Source organism: Pistacia vera, unplaced genomic scaffold (genome assembly GCF_008641045.1).
Source record: "Pistacia vera cultivar Batoury unplaced genomic scaffold, PisVer_v2 Contig535, whole genome shotgun sequence".
Taxonomy (NCBI): domain Eukaryota; kingdom Viridiplantae; phylum Streptophyta; class Magnoliopsida; order Sapindales; family Anacardiaceae; genus Pistacia; species Pistacia vera.
Window position 1 is genome coordinate 464150 of NW_022196374.1, and position 23700 is coordinate 487849.

General features: G+C 32.8%; 2 protein-coding genes across 3 annotated transcripts; both read right to left on the bottom strand.

The window, feature by feature from the left end:
- Positions 1-3796: 3796 nt before the first annotated feature.
- LOC116107392 (V-type proton ATPase subunit D-like) lies at positions 3797-6775 on the bottom strand. Its single transcript, XM_031393664.1, has 3 exons — positions 6638-6775; positions 5214-5265; positions 3797-4883 (listed from the first exon to the last, which is right to left on the bottom strand). The coding sequence occupies exon 3, from the start codon at positions 4868-4870 to the stop codon at positions 4082-4084; it is 789 nt and encodes a 262-aa protein (XP_031249524.1). The 5' UTR covers positions 4871-4883; positions 5214-5265; positions 6638-6775; the 3' UTR covers positions 3797-4081.
- A 2787-nt stretch (positions 6776-9562) lies between these two features.
- Positions 9563-16212, bottom strand: LOC116107396 (obg-like ATPase 1). Of its 2 annotated transcripts, XM_031393676.1 has the most exons (13): positions 16021-16212; positions 15406-15573; positions 15182-15305; positions 14520-14611; positions 13601-13699; positions 13384-13497; positions 12870-12934; positions 12620-12736; positions 11944-12019; positions 11274-11366; positions 10747-10797; positions 9897-10014; positions 9563-9742 (listed from the first exon to the last, which is right to left on the bottom strand). In XM_031393676.1, the coding sequence occupies exons 1-12, from the start codon at positions 16105-16107 to the stop codon at positions 9916-9918; spliced, it is 1185 nt and encodes a 394-aa protein (XP_031249536.1). In that variant the 5' UTR covers positions 16108-16212; the 3' UTR covers positions 9563-9742; positions 9897-9915. The 2 variants fall into 2 exon arrangements, with proteins under 2 accessions (XP_031249536.1, XP_031249535.1); XM_031393675.1 differs by having other exon boundaries at positions 9563-10014.
- Positions 16213-23700: the final 7488 nt, after the last annotated feature.

Consider the following 23700-nt stretch of genomic DNA (forward strand, 5'->3'; position numbering starts at 1 on the left):
CATCGATATGACATTTTTCGGCCAGATGACGGCCAAAGATATAGTCATCGTTGTCTGACCGTTGCTAAAGGCTAGATCGGTGAATTACCAGCTAGTTCTGGTCGTTTGTAGGCCGTTGTGGTAGATAGGGGTGATGATGTAATTTAACCGCCAAAGATTTATTATAACATAATAATTTGCAATGTATTAAAAAAGATTGCACGTACATGTATTATTATAGATCATGGCTTTTGAGTTGTTAATTTAAAGTTGAACATTCTTATTCGGATATAATTGCTGTCCTCAAACTTTAATTAGTATATATTTAAAGCATACAAGACATGAAAACACATGTAATATCGGTTATTTGAAATTGGGAATTGGCTTAATTTAAGCAGATAATGAAACACATATAATTTCTCAATTTAATAAAAAAATTCATACTTTTTGGTAAGGCTCATTAGATAATTTCAATGGGTTATTTTTTGCTAGAAAAAGGTTTGATCATATTAATGTGGTAGAGAAGACTTTGTACCTGGTGGAAGGCAGTATGATTAAAGAAGTGGATATTCAAGGCATAATGAAGTACCCCAACAATTATTCATCTCATGCATCGAAGGTTTGGAAGAATTTAAAGCTCAGAATTCCTTTAAGTAAAAAGCAATTAAATGATATTAAAGATTTAAAGGAGCATATATTACTTTTGAGCAATGCAATGTGGAGCATGCTGGGGACTTGTGGGCTCTTGCCTTTTAGACGAAAAAGCAGTTTGGAAAACTGCATTAAGAAATTGGGAATTGGCTTTAAAAAGAATTGGAATATAAAGAAAGTTTAAAAGAGTATGGAAATGTTACAACGTCATAGAAGTGGCTATTAGGTTGTTATGTTATATTGAAAATGATAGAGCCACCGAAGGTTGCACATCGAATCTGTGCACCGAATGACGTGATAAAATCCTGACCGTTGATTAATATTAACTGATAATAAATCAATGGTTGGGATTTTATCACGTCATTCGGTGCGCAACCTTCGGTAGCTGTAGCATTACTCATATTATATTCTATCAGTTTCAGAGAATATTATATCAGAATTTTAGTTTCAGAGAATGTTATATCAGAATTTTAGTTAAATATATATACTGTCACAACTCATATTGATAGTTTGAAGGTATATACCAAACCAAGTATAATATTGTGAACTAACTCTGGATAGTCGAGTGGTCTGATAGGGATGCTTGGAAGTTGGGTGCATTACTCAAGGAATCTTAAGTTCGAGTTCCTTTTCGATTGCTAAAAGGGGTAGCCACTAAAGCTCTTACCTGACTAATAGTTATAGAGTCCCAAGATATTAGTTGAGATGCGTATAAATTGGTTTGAACATCCTCAATCATAAAAAAAAAAAAAAAAAAAAAAAAAAAAAAAAAGAGTAGAATATTGTCTATTTCAGGCAAAAACCTTCAAATTTAATGTCCAACCAAATATATATTGTTCGTTTTAGGCTGCAAAAAATTGTCTTTAGGGTTTCACACAACTATCATTCACCCAAAACATATCTAATTAATTATGATGACTCAAATCTTATAAACTAATCTCAAGCTCATTTGTTAGCGATATAAGATGTGATAGATAGTAAATGAAAGTTTAAGTAAATTTATAAGTCTTGCTTCTACTCAATTTAGTGTAGACATATTTTAGATGAATGATGATTGAGCGAAACCCAGAAACAAATCCGTGCACCCAAAGCGTGAACAATATTGACAATATTAATGGAACGACCTCCATATCCATTCCTATTACATTCAACAAATTTAGTCTTATACCGGCTAACCATTTACAAAATGCTTAATTTACTTACATATAATCAACATGTTCAACACGGGTTGAACTTATTCACATAAAATCAAATTAGGACCAATAAGTATATAATCATGTTATAAACAAGTAACATAATACTCCTCTTAAAGTATTTGATCGAGTATTTTCACATTTTTAACAAGTTTTAGATTGTATTTAGTAACTAACCTGAAATAGAGTGTTAAATTATTAAGCATGAAAATAAATAAAATTTAATATAAAAAATGTTAAGTTCCTTTTATATAAATGAAAAAAAATAAAACAACATTGAATTTTATTAATATGTACAACTTAAATATATTTATTTTTTTAATATCTATGATTCATGAAAATTTTATTGAAAGTAATATTATGTTTCCTTAATAATAATAAAACTTTTTAAGTTTTGGGTTATTGCTGAACAAGTAATGCTACGTCAAGATTAAGTGACAACTCGCAATTGATCAGTTACAATTACGAACTATTCAATTATGAGTTGTTACGTTAAGATTGTGAGAGGAAGTTTGTCAAAAGAGGTTACAAATCTAATATTTTCCTTGCTGAAATTATGAAAATATATGGAACCCCCATGATAATAAAAGGCTGAAAAAAGATTACTTTAGCCTAAAGTTGGAATAGTTTAGATTAATAATAGAGCCCATTGACCTAAAGTATTTTTGATTTTATAAAGCTTCAAAAGGTGAGAACTTTGGTTTAAAAGTGCTTTTGGTTTAAAGGGCAAATAGTAGTTAATTAAATAAAGTTCATTAGTTTAACATTTCTTTTCTCGCTATTTTATACCCAATTTATTGAGCCCGAATATGGGAAGATTCGGCACTTCATGTGATGATTCAGAGATGATTGATTTAATTCTTAAAGCTTTTGGGAAGACAGTATTCTTCTTGATCATTATTCCTCTTCAAGAATTCTTCAATCTCATCATCGAAGATATTAAAAATCTTTCCAAACTCCACTTCCTCATCCTTTTCTTCTTGTAAAGGTTATTTCGCCAATTATTTTATATATCTCCACAATAATACAGGTGTTGTGATGTTATTGGGTGAAAAAGATTAGGAATTGATGCATGGGTAGAGACCAAATCGTAAAAGAAGTATGGACGGCTCTAATACCAAACTAATGCAGCAGAAAATTGATATCAAACAGAGCTGGTAAAATTACGAGTTTTTGAATCAAACCCAATCAAGTAAAACCCTCTATTCCACAAGGGAAAAAGCCTCTTATGTATAATGATTAAAGTATTAAACACTGATAGGACTAAAATACTAATATGATAAAACATAATCCAACTAAATATAAAAAATCCTAACTCAATCTAAATTGGATAATAATAACCCTAATAATCAAAGTAAATCCTATAAGATAACTACAGATAAAAAAATAAATTTTATAATCCTGTGTGCATTATGCTAATCCCACATGGGTTGTTGTTGTATAGATTGCCTATGCAATTAATCATATAATAAAACAATAATACTACACATCCCAAAAGTTATCCCAAATTCTCATTCCAAGTGATGTGTAATCCTATGTGATGATGAGATCTAAATAAATGGGTGATTTGGTAAATGATATGGCAATGTCAAACAGGATGATATGAATGTTGGAATATCATTTGGAATATGCAGTATCACTCGTAATAAAAAGAAAGAGCACTAACAAGTGAAAGGAGAAAGGGGGATCACTTATATTGTTTTGGGTTTTTTTTTTAAAGAAAAAAAATTGAAAAGTAGGTGAGGCGATGTGATAACTGTATCAAACTTCTTTTCCTGAAACTCATTTACAAAAGCCCAGATGGGCAATTCTTTTTCAATAGAATTAGGGACTTTATGTGATCGAGCTATTTTAGCAATGTGTCCTTCAATCCTCATCTATGGTTCTCAAATCCACCAGAAAAGCATATTAAGTTCCCCTATTAGATGAACAATTTGAGGACAAAATAATAATAATAAATAACAAACTATGGATGAGCAAAGATTGTTTTCATATGCAACAAGAGTTTGATTAAATATACATGACACACTTGAGAAAAAAGCTAGACGAGGAAACTCCTTATCTGTATTCTGCTGAAAATTAAAGCCAATTCAATGATACCAATACAATAAATAGAATCATTCATAAAGCTTATTCAAAATATTAGACTGTCCTCTTTTGAGTAGTAATAACATTATTACTATGAATGTTCCACCACAAAACAAACAGCACATAAAAAGCCATATATGAACAAACGAACACATAAACTAACCTCCACGTTAGAAAATTATATCTTCGTCCTTGTTAACAGCTGCTGCAGATAAAAAGTTGTGTGCAGAATCAAATGAAATTCCTTTCTGCAAAGAGACCTTATCGGTAAACTGCTCCTCAGCAAACTGTTTGGCAGCAGCCAACTGTCTTTCAATTTCCCTCTTCTTATAACCCTGTATCTTCTTTAAGCGAAAGAAATCCTCCCTTTCAAGCTCGTCCAACTCTCCCTTAATGTAAGTGATGGTATTCTCCAACCTAGGCTTGACAACATTCTCTAGTGCATTGACCCTGCGATTGGTTGTTTTAATGGCCTCATCTAGTGTTAAAAATGAAGTCTGGAGCGAAGCAAGCTCAACTAGAAGCTCAATTGCTTTGACGTAAGCAGCACGACAGAGTTGGACCTGCTGGCCACCTCTCGCTAATCCAGTAAGGTCATTCTTGGTCTCACCTTCTGTGAAATACTCAAACTTTGGAAGCTTGACACCAGCAACATTCTCTTGTCGAGATCGAACTTTAAGAGAAGCATTTTGGACATTCTCAAGGACAATGTGCTTGATGTTTTCACCAGCAACATACTTGGCTTCAGTTAAGGCAAAGGAAGAGGTTTTCATAACCTCTCCCATTGATTCCTTTGTAGTGACAATCTTTTTAAGAATCTGACGGAACTGAACAGTCAGAGCATCACTCTTCTTCTTGAGAAGAGCATGACCTCTTGTAGCCCCCACAAGTCGACTTTTCATCACTCCAAGCATTGTAACTGTTGGAACTACATTCAACCGCTGGCTTTGCCCAGACATCTTCTCAGATTATCTAGAATAAATAAGCTCCACTAATAAGACATAATTTTCATCTTTTAAAAAACAAAAAACAGACCATGATATGAGATTTATGGTTTATTATTATGATATTGATATGGGTGTTCTTTTAGATTCTAGGACAGATTTTCTTCCATAAAATGATTCAACTATCACTATGGTGTTATATGATATTTGTTTACAATCAAATATGCCTTTTATGTTCTATCCAGAGCTAAAATTAAAATTTTAAGCAATTAAATTGAATTTAAAAAAAAAAAAAAAAATAAACGCTATTTTGATCATTTATATGAAATAAAAGATAGAGAGACACAAAAAGACTTACTGTTTTCGAAGGAAGGCCAAGAGATTTATGGGTTTTCTTTCTTCTACAATCACTGCAAAAGATTGAACCAGAATATAAATCTCAAATAAAACATACACATGCAGATCTGAACTAAAAATTTCACCAAGATCTGAGACAGCAGATATATAAGGGGATTTCCCTTCAATATAAACACAATACTTTCAAAGACAAATTGCCAACTTAAATTTTAAAGACATATAAACCACAAAACTAGATGATGCTTTTTTTTTCCCTTACTGGAAAAAAACCTAATAAACTCTATCCTTTCTTTACTGGAATTCCCTTCAATATAAACTCAATACTTTCAAAGACACATTGCCAACTTACATTTTAAAGACATATAAACCACAAAACTAGATGATGCTTTTTTTTTTCCCTTACTGGAAAAAAAAAAACCTAATAAACTCTATCCTTCCTTTACAACTCATGGTCCCTCTCCAAATCTCTACAAACTCACATCAGACTTTCAGCCAAGAAAAAGAACTGCAGGCTGTGTCAACTTGAAGCTTACAGTTTCACAATTTTCAGTCTTTCCACAAACTCAATTTTCTTACTTTTCTCTTCAAACACTTAGCCTAACAGTAAACCAAACCGTCTCAAGAAGTGCTCGTAGTCAGTTCTCAACTCATTCGGGTAAGCTCTATATATATATATGATCAAAGATTAAAGAGTTGTTCGTTTAGATAAGGGTTAGAGACCAAAGTAGGGGTTTTAGCATGTGGGAAGAGAAATAACGCATGTTAAGGTTTTGATGATACTTGTGCTCAGTAATTTAACTCTGTTCTTTAAAAATTATTCTCTTACTCTAGAAATTGGCTGGTAATTCAGTACGCAAGGTTCTTGAAGTAAAACTGCTTCCGAATCGAGTATTTTTTAAGTTTTGACAAAGTAAGATGTCTTTCTACTCTGGAATAGTCATCAATTTCGTCTATTAAATTGAACTCAATGTAAATCTGCATTTTGAACTAAACCATTCCATAACCCATTTCTTAAAAATGCTAAAAATCCAAGAAAAAAATCATTCTTGACCCTGCTTCTTGACAGTATTTATTCTACATAAAATTTTTACTACAAAGAAAATTCCTAACCTGGCATGGAAACTTAATCAAAAAAATCCAAATGATCAATCACCCTTTTTCTTCTTTCTGATTTAACTAACCAACCGACTCATTTGCGTGGCTTAGGGTTCTACTTTTAAAGAAAAATCTCGCAATCTTTCTTATAAACGCAAAGAATATGTAATATTTTACAGGTTTTATGTATTGCTACCAAATAACAAACAGTTTAAACAATGTAAAATTAATAATCCGTAAGATCGTGATGGGAAATTAAGACAAAATAGAAGAGAACTCCAAAAGAAAGGAAAAAAAAAAAAAGTTAACATATTGAACAGAATTAAATACCTAATGAAGCAAAGGGAGAAAACTGTTGAAGCCAAAGGAATGATGGATCGCCAGAAACCCACAGTGATTTCGGTTAGTCTCTTCACTTCAATGGCGATTTACTGACTGCTCAAATGGAGATCTGTAATGGAGAAAGGACAAGGGAGGAGGGTTCATTTTAATAATGTTTTCCCATTTCATTAAGGCTATTATAGTCAAATCGTCTTCATTTGACTTATTTATTACCTTGAGTCTTCAATTTATATTTTTATTTATTAGATAATTTGTTATTCAATATTAGTTATTTTTTTATTTATACTTTATTTACAGTATAACTTTGTATTACAATTAATTTTTAAAAAATAATGTTATTTTTGATAATTAATTTTGGGATGTTACTGGTCTCCACCTTAATTTAATCATTCATAAATATTATTAAATGTAAAATATATTATTTTTTTATAATTAGATATAAATCAAATATTTATAAATATATATTAATATCACAAAAATTACACCATATATATATATATATATATATAGTAAAACCTCTCTATAGTGATATATATGAATGAACTCTACATAATCATAAAAAATTCTAATCCCAATTTGGGATAGTTATAAATAAGAATAAACTCTACATTGTAATAAATTATAATTTTTCTAATTTCCATCTTAAAGAACATTGTCTGCACATAGTAATAATTATCTGTATATTACAAAAAAATATATATTATGTTACATTAAAGGTTTAAGATGAAATAAAATATTTATCTAAAGTTATTTGGCACAATGATTTATATTTTATAGTTGTTATCACATTTTTTACCTTACTAGTATGTAATAACTTGCTAGCATAAACACTTTCTTGTTGAAGCTAAGAAGCATATTTAAAACTTCATGGCACGAAACTTTTTGTATTTTCGTACTATCATCCATGGGATTATTTGCTTTATCTTCTTATCTAATTGTAACAATGGTTTCTTCTTCGATTAAAACATACATGATTTATTGCTTATTTGGATGATCGAAGAAGACATTAATATCCATTTGATTAATGTAGTGAAATTGTCGAATCTGATCACTCAATTTTGCAATGATTATTTTATTTTCTTGTCGAATCTGATAACTTAATTTTGCAATGATTCTTTTATTTTCTTCGTCCACTTCATTTGTAACTTACAATTCATTGAAATCGAGAGTCCTAATTTTGCAATGTTTAAAACCATTGACAATTGTTTGTGGCTTTACATCAATTGACCATCCATCAACTATATTTATAGCTCCATCAATGACACTTATCTTTGCTAGTTTTAAGACAAGGTCTTCTATCCATTTCAAAAGTAGGCAATTGAAGTTGAAGCATTCAATTGAAATCCTAATATTACTAAAATATGAATTGAAATCCTAATACTATACTACTAAAACATGAATTAAAAAATAAGAAATCAAAACTATAATTTTTATAACTATGCATTCATTAAGTTATAACCTTCTTATAGTAATAAAATTAGTTAGTCTCATCATTATGATTATAGAGAGATTTTACTGTATTATATATATATTCTTGAGAATGAGAAATTGTGAAAGGTAGTAGCATAGTGGATAACTTTTTTTTATTTTTTTTAATGATCGAAGTTGTCCAAGCCAACTTATGCTGTTACGCACGCATCAACTAATCCTTCAAGACTCTGAAACTATGAGTCGGAAAAGAGTTCACATGATTATCTTTATTCGTAACTGAAGAAGAATTCGAATTCAAGACCTCTTGAATAATACACCTAAAAATTTCTATTAAACCATTCGATTATCTAGGAATAGTTGGCATTATTACTTTTTGATGTTCTCAAAGATGATTATTGTTTTTATTTAAACAAGAGGGCAGCCAACCCGTGACCTACCGTCCTACCCTTCGAGTTTTCCTTCTTAGAGTCAAAATATATCGGGAAACTGCTAGTGCAAGTGTGTAAGTGTAACCCCTTTTAGAAGACTGCCGAAGTTTTGTTTTAAAGAAATTTTCTTATTTCGGTTTATGGTGAATCACTCTCAAATAGAAGAATAAAGCTTGATGTACCCAAAATTTTTAGGACTTGTTTTCTTCCGAACATAAGTGATTTACAACCATTTGAGGTTGGAAAACATAGTATGTAAAACCTTTTATATAAGAGAAATAAAACTCACCCATCTTTGAGGCTTTTAAAGATAATTAACTGGAATTTTGATAACCCAAGTTAGATAATTATAAATTAAATTATTACAAAAATTAGAGCCTAAAATAGAGTATTTAAGAAAGATTTATCAAATAAAAGGCCCAATGTAAACTATATACTGAGATTAAGAAAGCATTCCCCATGAGGAGGTTTTCCCATTTCGCTCAACTCAAATAATTCAGGAACTGGAAATGGGATAGGAATGGAAACCAAAATCCAAGGTCTTTCAACTTCTTGTTGTGCAAAGAGTTGCAAGTCTAAATTAGACAAAAATATAAATTCTTTGCACGACACAACTTATATATATACACTAACGATATGTTTAGCAAAACTTCAAGATTCATTTATTCAAGACAAAAACAGATTGATGGAACTTGTGAATTATATTATACTACAAGAATATGGAATCCAGATAGCAAATCGTTTTCATTTTACTTGTCACTGGATTTCAATCAGAATGTAGAAAGATCCAGCTGATCATAGGCCAATCTTACATGTTTTAAGTTTTAACTTTTAAGTACGTTTAAAACCACCAACAAGAAATATATATATATTCTACTGCAGATCTTGTTTATTGGCAGTAATACTGCTATCTGATACTAAACGACCAAAATTCAGCTACAACATTTCTATCAAACTTTTCGTATCAAAAGAATTTCTAAAGGGATAATGAACATGGACGACATCCACAAATAAAAATAGCATGCAAGGTCAATTAATATAGATATTGATAAACTAACCATAAAACTTTGACAACTAAATTGAACCAGTTGAAATTTCAAGTACAAAACTGAAATACGAGAAGAACTTGACAGTGGCCACAATCACAAAGCATGTTTTATCTATAATAATTTTCTAGCGAGGCGAGGCGAAGCCAGATGTTAATTGCTGGCTTTCTCGAGTCCGCAATCAACTCCAAACATATATTTAAGAAGTGTGCATAATAAACATGAGATTCTCTATAAACCACCAATAAGGATACAAAGAAGCATGTTCAAACACTATATAAGATTATGGATCAAAATCAATAACTTGAACCATCTCAAAACCCAGCAAAGTAACTCTATTACCTATGGGGCACGTAAACTCTCACTTCTTCCCGCCCCCTGAAACGTTGAACTTGAAGAATATTATGTCCCCATCTTGGACCACATAGGTTTTTCCTTCCTGCTTGTACTTTCCAGCAGCCTGTACAATATCATTAGTAAAGATCATAATTCCCAAAGGTTTACACCAATGAAAGATATGAAACACACAAAAAATTTGAACTCTAGTCTTGTTTAATGACATAATTGACATTTGATTAACATCTTCGTAATAGATCACCAAACCACCCATATACCAAAGAGGATTTGATGTGAAATCCCAATCATTTGGAGGGATGATTAATTTGAGTTTGTGCTGAATACCACATATTATTTTCCATATTCTAGTTTTCTTTTACCTATACAAGAGTCTACAACCTCCTGTCCAAGCCAAAGGCGATTCAGATCCTACTGCAACTCTGATGCACTTATTGATTATTTCCATCCCTTGTATACTAGCCTTGCATAGGAATCTCAAGTGCAATACTTCGGATTTCACTACAATTCTTTTTGCAAGTTCATTAAGATTTTCTCCAGTTATTAACCGAAAATTTTTATTTTTTCCCATCAATGAACAATGCAAATTCAACAGGGATATCTGCTATGCTCATTGGTTGTTTCCATCGCTTGCATACTAGCCTTGCATGAGTCTCAAGTGTATATACTTCTGTTTTCATCACAAATTCTTTTTGTAAGTTCATTCAGATGTTCTCAAGTCCTTAGCAGAAAAATACCAATATTCTCAACTACGGACACTGCAAATTCAAAAGGGGATGCAATGGCAGGATGGGTAAAGAAGAATTCTAACTATACAACTTTAGATTAAAGCAAGTACCTTAACAGCTGCCTCACTACCAAGTTCCTTCAGATCTTCAAATTTCATCACCTAAACAGAATAAAATCCCAATCAGTAAAAATTAGAGATTCCACATATATATCAACATAAACGGCTGTGAAAATCAAGTATAGCCATCTGCGTACTTTTGGTAAATGATAAAACTCTCTAAGATTTTTGAACGTAACATAGAGGAGAAATCAATATTTCTCTCTCCTTTTAACAGCAGATCAACAATATATATCATGCTGAGGAGAATGCAATGCAACCATAACCATATGTATGAGTATAATATGATGTGAAATGGCTCCTGGCAATAGTGGGGAGGCAGGTAGTGCTGATGCCATGCTTACAGAGAACAGGTGGCCCTAATAGTTGAAAGCAGGATGACATCATGGTAATGGAGGTAACAGTTGTTTTTGCAAGAGTTCCAGATTTGAAACAATACTGGCATGCATATAGCTAGCGTGGCCATTAGTGAGGCAAAGTAGAATATGCACTAGAGAAAATCATGGACAAGAAACAACCTCAGCACAAATAAACCCTCTCTCAAAGTCAGTATGGATGGTCCCTGCAGCCTGAGGAGCCTTTGTCTGCCGTCTAATTTGCCAACACTTCACCTGGAAAAAGGCAAATTATTTAGACATTTATTTCCTCATTCTGAAAAGGTCAAGAAAAATATCGAAGAAGGAATTTTAATTCAGAAGAATGGTTATCACAAGGGGAAGAGAGCATTACAAAAGAAGATTCTTATCATGCAAACCAAAACAATGGCCTCATACTACAAAGAAAAGCTTATACAAACAACAACTAAATACCATGAAAAGAAAACCTAGAAATAAGTTTATGACTCATTGCAACAAAAGGGAGTTCCTTTACAATACCAAGAAAATGAAATTAAACTTAAGTTTGGAATTTAGTAACTGAAAAAAGAACGATGTAAATTTTCAAATAGAGAGATTGATCCCCCAAGATATTACCAAGCTTGAAAAGAATAAATCCAATATTTGAGCCATTCAGCTCTGATACCCAGCTCAGAAAGCATCACCCTCAACGCATCAAATCAAAGGAACACAGACACTAGGATAAATTAATGAAGCATTAAACAAATTTAATTTCAAGGCAATGGTACCACAACTTGCTGTTAAGGCACATGAAGGAAATTGACAACAATAAACTTTAAGGTATCCACATTACCTCATCAGGTCCTGCTGTGAAAAAGTATATGAGATTGATCGCTGAAAAACCAGTCTTGATGATTTTTGGAAGAGCACTGTTGCAAAGAAGATTAATCAACTCAGTCATGCACTCATTACAATTCTATTAATTTCCATCGAAAAACTCAAGAAACTTTCTTCACTAAGATTTTTTTTTTCCTTTTCTGTTTCTCCAATATTATAAGAAGAGATTGAAAATTACATAAACAAATTCTTTGAATGGAAAGAAGAGATCTCAACAAGCTCTTGAAAAACTTAATTTCAAAATTTAAAAAGAAAAATCCTTCATAAAGAAAGCATAACCATGCTCTCTTAAATCAATAGATACAGAAATTTACATAAGATGGCATTTTATGTTGGAAAATCAAGAAACCGATTAATTAATTACAATTGGGTCACAATCATCATTTAACCCAAAGATAATCTCTTGTTATAGCCAGGTAATTCCTTTTTTTCAATCTCATTCAGTTCAACTTCCTATGGACTTTGTCAAAATAAAGACAAAAAATACTTACTTTTATAAAACTATCAAACATAGTTCCTTCTTAAAGCTACAATATTTTCATGTATATTCAGTAGGCATCCACCCTCATTTTTTTCTTTTATATAAGCGCCCTCATTGTTGAAAGATATCTTTTGAGTTTAGATGAACTAACCTCTGTACCTTGTTCTCCTCACAATATTTTGCTGCTTCATCTGGTGGCATATCTGCAAGATTTCTCTCCAACACACAACTAAAAGGAATAATTTGTTCGCCCCCATGCTCCTGGACCCTAAAAAAGGATAATGCAACTCTAACTCCTTCTGACAATTGAATTTTAGCACTAATAAAATTCTGTATTTTTTCAGATGACTCACTCCATTTAAGTGGCTTAAATAAATGTTCAAGAAAAAAATAGGGCATACCAAGCATGAATCTTGGGCAAGAACTTGTTCTTTTTTCTTTGGTAGTCTTTCTCATTCATATTCACCTGTGTATATAATAAAGATATGACCATGAAATATCCTTACCACTGCCTGGATGAGATATTCAAATATGGATATAGTAACATAAACATACATAGAGCCCCAAACGATAAGGCTGTAACACCACTGTACACAGGTGCAACAACCTCTATGGTGTTTTTTTTTTTTTTTTTTTTTTTCAACAAAAAGCTCTTCCTCTTTAAATAAATAGCAAACTCAATTCATGAGCCCAGTAAAGAAAACATCATCAACTTCCTGGCTTTTTGTTCTTCATCAGAAGATAAGATATGTTCTGACTTGTAAAGATTATTATTCTGGATGACTTGGGTCCACAAAAAGTTTATAAATAAAAAGGCTGGGCATAAAAGGATAGAGAAAAAAAGTGACAAGCATGGCTTGCTCCAGTAATCAGGAAGCGAGCTTTCTTCATATTATAAGAAGAAGAAGGGATTACCAAGTAAACTACAGGCTTGGCAGTGAGAAGTTGAAAAGTATTTAGTATCTCAATATCAGCAGCTTTCCAGTCCCCTAAACGAACATCTTTTCCCTCCTCAAGCGAGGCCTTGATCTGTAGATACCAAGAACCAGCATTATATATAAGTTACTTAAAGAAGAAAAAGAACTTAATACATTCAAGTCAAGATCATTATCATAGCCAGTGAAGCACTAACCTTTTGACACAATTCATGCTCTATTTTTAACTGTTTATCATTGCTCCTTTTCATGCTCTTCTCAATATCTTCCACCCTCCTTTCCATGAATTCAATATCCTACAAGTCATTTAGAACATATAGCAAGTTCTTTTATTTCAATGGAAAAGTTGTAACCACAAATATAGTCAAGAAATCAATACGATTAAATGAGAAAATACAAGACAAACAAAGGAAGTTCTCTAGCAAAGCTACAGCACATACTTAAAATGAAATTCATGAACAATCAAGAATCACAAATTTAGAGAAAAAATAAATGACCAATGAAGAGATTGTCATTGTAAATTTTCTAGTACGCAAATAGACAAGATGCCTTTATAAAATTTGAAATCTTTGAGAACTATAAAATTTTAGTATGTGAAAAAAGGCATGAGAATCTCTTGTTTACTCAAATTGATGTTGCTTGTCTAGAATTTTGACCTAGAACAATGAACCAGCTTACAACCCCCAATATACAAGTGTTGCTTGTATAGTTATAACAATGATAAATATTTTTCACTCATGTAAATTTTGCAAATAAACGTAGTGTTTCTCATAAATACCAAATATAAATTGAGAACTCATGTTCAATATCTATGTAAGAATGTATCAGCAGCAAGAGAAAGAGAGAAGAAAACCAATAATTATGATAACCTCAACAGGATATGCAAATATCTTCTAGAAACTGTTGGGAGAAATTTTCATTTAAGCTTATCCATCTCAAAACCGGGTAATAGAATAGAAATCTTTATCTCGGACAAGCTCCCCCCATTAACAAGCAATTAGCATAGTCATATGTAGGCCTATCTTATACTTATCATCATAATTCAAACAAATAAAGTATCCACCAACTACACAATGCCAAAGATTATAATCAGCTTGAGTTTCAATATAAGCATACCTTTAACCGTAACTCTGAGCTAATGACCTCTAAGTCCCTCACAGGATCAACAGAGTCATCAACATGGATAATGTCTGGATCTTCAAATGCACCTATAAAACATAATTTAAAAATTGAAAAGATGAATTTCACAGTAAAAGCATATATGAATAGAAAAGCAAAAAAGCAGATAATGCATCTCGAATTAACGATCAGTCTGAATATAGGTCACACAACTACAGAGAAATGAAGTGTCCTCGAAGATGTGCACAAGGAAGTTATATCATAACATAATCTACAAAGACAGTATTCATTCCATCAAACCTCCCTAACGACTGATAAAGAGGTCAAAAACCACATTTTCTAGTCTAACAAGAATGAGCAACATATACCATCACTGAGCAACATATACCATCACTCTACTCGGAAATTAAAAAAAGCATTTATATGACACTAAAAACTTAGCGCATTCCAAATCCTATATCATTACTGCACTTCCACAACACAGCACATAATTAGAAGAGAAGAAAACTTATAGGTGCACATACAAAACAAAATAATTTCAAAATTTGAACAAGATAGACAACAGTATTTAGCAAATCACATGCAAACCCATTTATTAAGTCCAATCATTCACAAAAATTATGCATGGATGTGCAACACTACAAATAAAAGTATCTTACGTAAAACATGAAAAATTCCATCAACCGCACGGATATGAGACAAGAAACTGTTGCCCAACCCCTGTCCTTCATGGGCACCTCTAACTAGTCCAGCTATATCATGGATCTCCAAGAACGCCGGAATCTGGACATCGAAAATTAAAATAAATTAGTGAACAAATAACACAAGCATCCATGCAGCCTAAAACTACAACAAAATCAGACCAACAAAAAAAGCCACAAACCTCGCTTTTTGGCTTGAACAAATTGCAAAGCCACTCAAACCGCTCATCAGGGATATTGACCCGAGCTTCATTAGGCTCAATAGTGCAAAAAGGGAAGTTCTCAGCAGGAATTGACAGCTTTGTAAGCGTGTTGAAAAGTGTAGATTTGCCAACATTTGGCAATCCAACCTGAAACCAATCGCCAATAATTATAAAAAAAATTAAAAAATAAATTTCTAGATTCTCGGTGTTAACAAAAGTTACTGAAACAGAACTTTAAGTAATTCCACAAGCATTACATTAACATTAAGTATTTATTTAATCACAAACAAATCCAATAGAAATGAAAAATAGAATCTCAAGCATAATCAACATAGAAATAAGAATTAAAAGAAAAAAAACCTAGATTTCTAGATTCTCTTGGTGTTAATAATATGACTGAATCAGAACTTTAAGTAACTCCTACAAGTACGATACTAACATTATCGCAAAATCTGGTATTCATGTAATCACAAACAAATTCACTAGAAATGAGAACTAAAATTACAAGCAAAATTAAAACAGAAATGAGAATTCAAAAAAAAAAAAAAAAAAACCGAAAATGAGCGATAGTGTGGAGTTGAAGGAGAAGATTACGATGCCAATCTTGAGGTGAGAAGAGAATCGGCCGAGAATCGGTCGCTCGGCAGGTGCTTCTTTCGATTTTGAAGCTTTTGGAGGCATTTTTTTCTTTCAAGGTTTTGCTTGTTTGGGAGACGCCGAGTTTCTAGGGTTGTTTCGGAGAAGAGAAGAAGATGCGAGTGAGTGCGTGTGGCGCTGACTGTACTGCTCACACTAACAGAAAATATGAAAGTAATAATAATAATTAATAAAACAAAATAAAAAATAAAAGCTTAGAATTTATTCCCAATGTTTTTTAACTCATCTGTTTTTTGTTTTTGCCTTTCCTTTTTTTTTTTTTTTTTAATTTTATAATTTTGTGAGCATGTTTAAGGCTCTATTTAGTTAATTATTAAATAGTTTTTAGAATAATATTTTAAAAAAAACTAAATTAGGTGGGTATTACGATATAAAATTTTAAAAATTAACAAAAATACCCCTTATGTATATTTTTTTACTAAACACTCATATAATAAAATATTCAAAGTTAACAAAAACACCCATAACTCACTCATTAAATACGGACAGCAGGCCAACACAGTCGGAGGTGGCCGGAGTCGTCGTATTGGCACATGACTGGCTGGATCTTGCCAGTCGTGAGCCGATATGACATTTTTCGGCCAGATCCACCGTGGATCTAGTTGGAAAATGTCAGATCTACAGCTAGATCTGACCATTGATAGCCAGATCTACAGCTAGATCTGGCCATTGATAGCCAAATCTGGCCGCATTTGGTCAACGACAGCCAAAGATACAACCGTCGTTGACGACTGTCTACAGCCAAAGATCTAGCCTTTTTCGACTAGATCCATGGTGGATCTGACCAGAAAATGATAGATCAGTGCACTACCGACTAGATTCAGCAGGTAGTGCGCCATTACACCAGATTCCGACCAGCTTCCGACAATAATGGCTGGAATCTGGTAAATTTGGGTTGCTGGGGTGTTTTTGTCAATTTAAAAAAAATTGATTGTTTAGTTAAATTAACAAATTTAGAGGGTTTAAAAGAAATTTAATAATTTAGTATTATATTTTGAAAATAAGTGAACCAAACACAAATTTTGTGTTAATTTTATTGAATAAACTAGAATAGTTTTCCCAATATATGTACCAAATGGAGCCTAAATATTATTAAATCATTATTATTTGATTTAAATAAATATTATTTGATTTAATCAAATATTATTTGATCGAACCGATGTTTTATGAATAAAATCTTATAGAATTTAAACCTAAACTGACAAAATTAATATAAGTACGTCGTTCTTAAAAGTTATTGTATCAAAACCTTATCATGTTAGTCAACAACTATATGAAACTCAATTAGAGAAATTGTAAAAAATAATTTAAAATTGGGGTGGAAATTGAAAACTAGCTTAGGTGTGGAAAGTCTCTCAAGGATTAGCCCAACCCAATTCCCCTTTTTCTGAATGTCGAAACTGCCCCTCCATATATAAACCTCAATTAACCCTAACCCTAACCTAACATAACACTTCCCTCCTTTAAAATTTCAAATCATCTTAAGTTAAAAATCTATCGATTGTGACCAAAATCAAGTAAAGAAGTGATTTTATTTCTTTATCATTGCAATTACCCAATGAATTATTCGTGAATTTAGAAGGTATGTTATGTTTTATCTTGATATTAGTTTATTTCAAGTATTACAATGATTGATTTTGTGTTTGGGGGGTAAATTGTGATGTTTTGACCTAGGTAGTAGTTTTAGAACTTAAAATTGGTTGTTTGTTTGTTGGTTTAGGTATTTGTAGGGATGGGCACGGGCTGAGCCGAGGCCGGGGACCCCTGTCTTCGACCCCGGCCCGAAAGCCCAAAGGGATTCCCCGATCCCGGCCCGTAGCCCGTTCGGGGAATTCGAGGAATCCTAGAACAAAGCCTGTTCCCCAAACGGGGAATCCCTGGGGGTTTTGTGTCTTTTTGTGTCCTTATTACCATTTTCTCCAAATTATAATATACCACCCAAAAAGAAATTCAATTTATAATGATTTATTATAATCAATCAAAACACCAAATGATATATTACACGTATATAATATATATATATTATGTATTAACATATGATTATAGATAATAGCATATTATATATAATGTATAACATATTTATGTTATATACATTATAGTTATATACCATATATAATGTATAATGTATAATGTATAATATCAAATGTATACCGTGTATAATATATAATATCAAATGTATAACTTTTATTTCATAGCATTAACATATTATGTATAATATATATATGGGCCAGGCTGAGGATTTCGGGGTGGGGACAAAATGGGGCGAGGCAGGGCAAGACCTATCCCGGCCCGCCCCCGAATTTTGGGATTAATTTTGGGCCCGATCCCTACCCAAATCCCGAATGATTCGGGGAAACTCTGCCCTGTTTGCGGGGGGAGGGGTGGGGGGGGGGGGGGGGGTGGGGGGGGGGGGGGGGGTGGGGTGGGGTGGTTCCGGGGTTAGATTTTATGCCCATCCCTAGGTATTTGATGGAAAATGCGATTCAAAAGGGTGGTGTAGCTGTCTATGAATTTCGGTCACACTTACTGGTCGGTCACTGTCGTCCTATTCAATCAAAGAGCCCTTTATCGAAATGACCGACAGTGACCCATACCCAAGTTATCATCACTATTTGCATGAACAAATACAAGCTATCGGTCACTTCAAGTAAGTTTACGGTGATTAATACCTAAAATGAACTAACCGATACATGTATTGGTCAATTGGATAACAGGTATCGGTGTTGACACATAACATTCGGTCAATTAAAGTGACTATACCTAGTTCTTGGATACTATCGGTCATTTAGACAAAGAGCTCTCTGATTGACAATAATTGATAATGACCAACACTTAGGTATCGGTCACATTCTGTAAAATGTATTTTTTTTTTTTTGTTTTGTTTTGTTTTGGTTTAGTAAAGCTTTCTAATATTCTAGAATTTTTCCTCATCTAAGTTTAAAATGGTGTCTATCAGCCAGGATTTGGTTAGTCCTACACATGCCCACTACGATCGAGCAATAGTTACAACCAATGCGAGCTTTAAATGTTTGAAACTCATAACGAGTTAACTCCTACTTAGTTACACTGTTTGGCCAAATATGTTTTGGCAAGTTTTTGACATGAGGAAAATACAATTTTCTGGGATCTAACCTTTTGGAAGTGGTAATTGAGGCCTAATAAGCCTCGACTGCAAATTGAGGCTAGATCTTGCCTCTACTAGTGCCAAGAGGTTGGATTAGGTCTCTAACGGCATCGATAGGCGAGATCTAGCCTTACAACACCGTAGAGGCTAGATCCACCTTTACTAGCGTCGAGAGGTTGGATTAGGTCTCTAACGGCATCGATAGGCGAGATCTGCCTTACAACACCATAAGGCTATATCCGTTCTCTTAGTGATGGTAAAGGTCGGATTTGGCAATTGGGTGTTGAGAGAGGCCAGATCTGACTTCTAGTGCCAGTAGAGAATGGATTTGCCTCAGGGCACACCCTTGAAGTGGTTAACAACGGTAAGAAGAAGGAAGAAGAAGGGAGGAAAAAGAAAAAAGAAAAAAAGGGGAAAGAGTAAAAGAAAAAGAGTAGGGGTTAAGGAAGTAAGTTAATCTAGGTTAGTTAAATATCAAAATTACCCTTATAGAAAATGAAAATATCAAGTTTACATATTCTTTAGTAACTTTTCAGGCAATATTAATAAATGGGAGCTAGGGCTGCATTTTCCATATGTGGGAGGGGTTGCATCATTAGGCGATCTACATAGGGTTTTTCTATAATTATCTCCTCTAAATTCGACTTCATAATTTGTTTTAAAAGGTTTTAGATTCTTCTTAATTTGCAAAAACGTTGAAGTTCTTTTTTTTTTTTTTTTTTTTTTTTCTCCATTATTCCAAATATTTAAAACTAGTAGCTGAGATTTATAGGCTTGTTAGTTACATTTTCATCTTTTTCTTCATAAAATATAAATATTTGTTTGTTTATGTTTATGTTTTTCTTTTCTTATCATGAAGAAAATTCATCAAAATTTTTTTTAAAAAGATGAAAATGTCCTTTTTCCTATAACATTAAAAAAAAAAAAAATTCATAAGCAAAACTTACATAAAACTTAAACTCATAATTCATCAAATTTTCTATAAATCAATCCTTTTTAATACTTTCAAAAAACACAAACAAAATTTATAAAGGAATACACATAGGGGCCATTTGGTTAGCTATAATGGAAGATTGCATCGGTGATCTATCTCAAACAGGGGATATTACCGTGTTTAGTTTTAGGTAATTAAAGATTCTGGTAATTTTTCAATGCCAATAGTGTTTACTGTAGGCTATATTGGGAGTAATCCGATTATCGAGTAAAAGGATGTTATTTTAAGATTACGGGGGAAGAGAAAAGATGGAAATTGAGTTGTGTTGTGTTGTGTTGTGTTAATATTGAAGTGTTGTTGATTGTTGATATTGAAGTTGTTTTGTGTTTGTGATTGTTGTGAAATGAATGTATATATTGTGAAGTGTTTTGTGTTTGTTGAAAATATGCTTGTTGAAAGGGGAGCATTTGTGCTCAAAATTCACGTCTGAAAAATGCATATTTGGAAGAAGAGTTCACAGTATAAGGGGGATCTCTTCTCAAGTTTTGGTTTACGAAAAATGCATATTGAATATATGTTTTTATGCTTATTTGAAACTCAATTTTTGTTTAGTTTTGTCATCAATAAAAAAAGGGGAGAGTGTTGGCCTCTCAAGTGTTTTGATGTGCTAAAACTATCCAAAAAGTTGATTGAACACTAACCATAACATGCTAAGGTATTACATAAGTCATAATAAAACCAAAATAGGTTTATCAAGTAGTATGACCATGCATAAGCAAATTTTTGCTTAAGCACAACCGTGTGCAAGCAAGGCACGACCGTATCATAAGAGAAAGTTGTCATGCAATGTCGCATTACATCGTTCCTCTTGGTTGTTAGTCTCTCTGCCAAGTTGAGTGGCACTCACATGACTAGACTACACTCACAAGACCATCCTGCAAAATCATGAGCTCAAGTAAAAAAGTAAAGATATTTCAAATTCGGATCACTTTGCGCTCTTGACTTCATTTCAAAGGTCAAAGTCAAAACTCAAAGTTCAAAATTGGAACGACTGTTCCTTGTGTTGGAATAACCGTTCGTATCTAAAGAGTTTTTCACGACATCATTCCGAGAGGTCTTTAATGCCTCTGGAAATTTAAGAAGATTTGGAAGAGCATCTGGATGTGATCGTTCCATGTGGTGGAATGAAGGTATGGTGGAATGACTATTCCAGTTAACCTAGATCTGTGAAAAATGATCATTGTGTCAGGAATGACCGTTCCTCTGGGTTCTGCAGACTTTGTCAGAACTACATTAAATGTTGCAATGGCTAATCTTTTTAGGGTTGTAAAAGCTCGATGTTTTTAGGGAAAAAGAGAGAGAAGAGTCATACTAAATTAGAATACATTCTCATATAATCTCTAGAGCTCAAGATCCAAATCAGAAACTCTCACTTGTACTCATTTTGTAAACCTTTGAGAATTCACTTGTTCTTATTGTATGTATAAGCCTACAGAAGAGACAATCATTCACAAACAACTTTGATTCATTCCTTAGTGGCGAAATCCTTTAAAACTAGGTACAATCTTGTAAATCTAAGCATGTGAGGTGAAAATCCTTGCGAAAACTATTGTAGTGGCGCAACTCGATTCTAGTGGAACTTCAAGGAGGTTACCTTGAAGAAGTAGATATAGGAGGCTTATTGATATAACTCCGAACCACTATAAATCCTTGAGCATTTTTCTCTCTCTCAACTCTTTATCATTCATTGCATTATTGGTTGAACATCATTTATTTCACTTGTTCATGCATTCATTGTTCATATTTATTGACTTCAAGCTGATTGCATTTATTATTCTCTTTTGAGTTCGTTTATTGCTCATTTGCATTAACAATATCTCTATCATACTTTAGTTGGTGAGCTTAGTCATTGAACTTTGTTTTGATAAATTCATCGTTTGCTTTAACTTTCATTGATAAGTTTTTATTCTAAGAATATTTTTATTTATTCCTATTCACCCCTCTTTAGGAATATTAGCTATATTTAGAGTTTAACATAGAAAACCACCTATATGACCAATAGTGATTACTATATATTGACGTTGGAGGATTACTGGAATGCAACCAAACATGGTAATGTTGTGATAATAGCTGCTGTTATGGTATTTCAAAATACCAAGTTTTAATTGCTTTTGGACTGTTATGTATTAAAAGCAATTGAATATTTTAATTGCTTTTTGGACTGTTATATGTATTAAAAGCAATTGAATTACTATAGTTATTGCAATTCAAATCATTCTTGGGTTGTTATGGTTTTAAAAGCAAATGAATGGCTTCGGTTACAGCAAGAATGAGTTAAGGGAAAACGGGTAGATTTTCAAATATAAAAAGGGGTGGTTTTCTCATTTGTAAGACATAATTTTCACTTGAAAAAATCCTTGTTTCCTCTGTGTTTTTTTTAACTTTCCAGCCCTCCTTCACCACTGTTACATTTCCTTATACTGTTCTAAATCTCTCTTAGAGTGTGCACTCTAAAAGGAGATTCGTCATTGTATCCTAGAGGCCAGTTTGCTATCTAGCCTTTTTTGCACCACGAAGATTCTTCTAGTAGAGGCGGAATTCTGATCTTAAGGATAGTGTTTTTGCACGCCTTGACGCTGCTATTTTGCTACTGTATCATTGCTATTTCATTGTTGTGTTTTGATGCTATTGTTCTGCTGTTTTTACTATTGTTCTTCCGCTGGTTTTGTTGTTGTTATCCTGTTGTTCTTCTGCTATTTTCCACTATTTTACTGCTGGATTTTTTGTTGTTTTCCCTACTCTTTTGCTACTAATTTATGATTAAGTCTCAACAATCTTAAGACCAGAAGTTTAAGTGCAATCTACCGAAATGGACGTTGCAATTCTTACCGCTAAGTCTCTTCCTGGCATCTCCAAAATTTAGCCCTTTGCCGGAGCTCATTTCAAGAGGTGGCAAGAAAAAGTGTTCAACTCCCTGGACGTGCTTGGTTTTGCAGAGTACCTCACATTAGAAGAACCAAAACCTATAGTAGACAATTTTGATCAAAAACTTCACACATGGAAGAAAGGAAATAAGGTATGTCATCATACTATCCTCAGTACATTATCAAATGAGCTTTATGATGATTATTGCGCTTATAAAATTGCACATGAGATATGGACAATCCTGAAAAAGAAATATGTTGTTGAAGATGTTGGATCACAAAAATATGCCATAGGAAACTTCATAGATTTTAAAATGGTAGAAGAAAAAGAGGTATCCATGCAAGTCCATGACTATCATTTATTGATAAATGACTTGAAAAATGAAGAAATAATTCTTCCTGAAACTTTTGTGGTTGGTTGTATAATTGAGAAACTTCCAGATTCATGGAGAGATTATAAGAATAGTATGAAACATAAGCGGAAGCAAATGAGCTTAGAAGATGTGATAGTACATATTAGGATTGAGGAGATGAATAGGCTTAGAGATAAAGCTGATAAGGCCAAGGAATTAACATCCAAGGTTAATGTTGTTGAAAACCAAGTGGCTCCTCCTCAACCTAAGAACAAGAAACCG

Bases quoted from the DNA above. Each gene is read 5' to 3' on its own strand.
- LOC116107396 (XM_031393676.1), bottom strand. From the start codon at position 16,107: ATGCCTCCAAAAGCTTCAAAATCGAAAGAAGCACCTGCCGAGCGACCG. The intron at 14,612-15,181 runs GTAAGATACTTT...TATGTTTTATAG, and splicing joins TGGAATTTTTCATGTTTTAC to GTGCATTTGAAGATCCAGAC. The intron at 12,737-12,869 runs GTATGCCCTATT...ATCCTTTTTTAG, and splicing joins TTGCCCAAGATTCATGCTTG to GGTCCAGGAGCATGGGGGCG.
- LOC116107392 (XM_031393664.1), bottom strand. From the start codon at position 4,870: ATGTCTGGGCAAAGCCAGCGGTTGAATGTAGTTCCAACAGTTACAATG.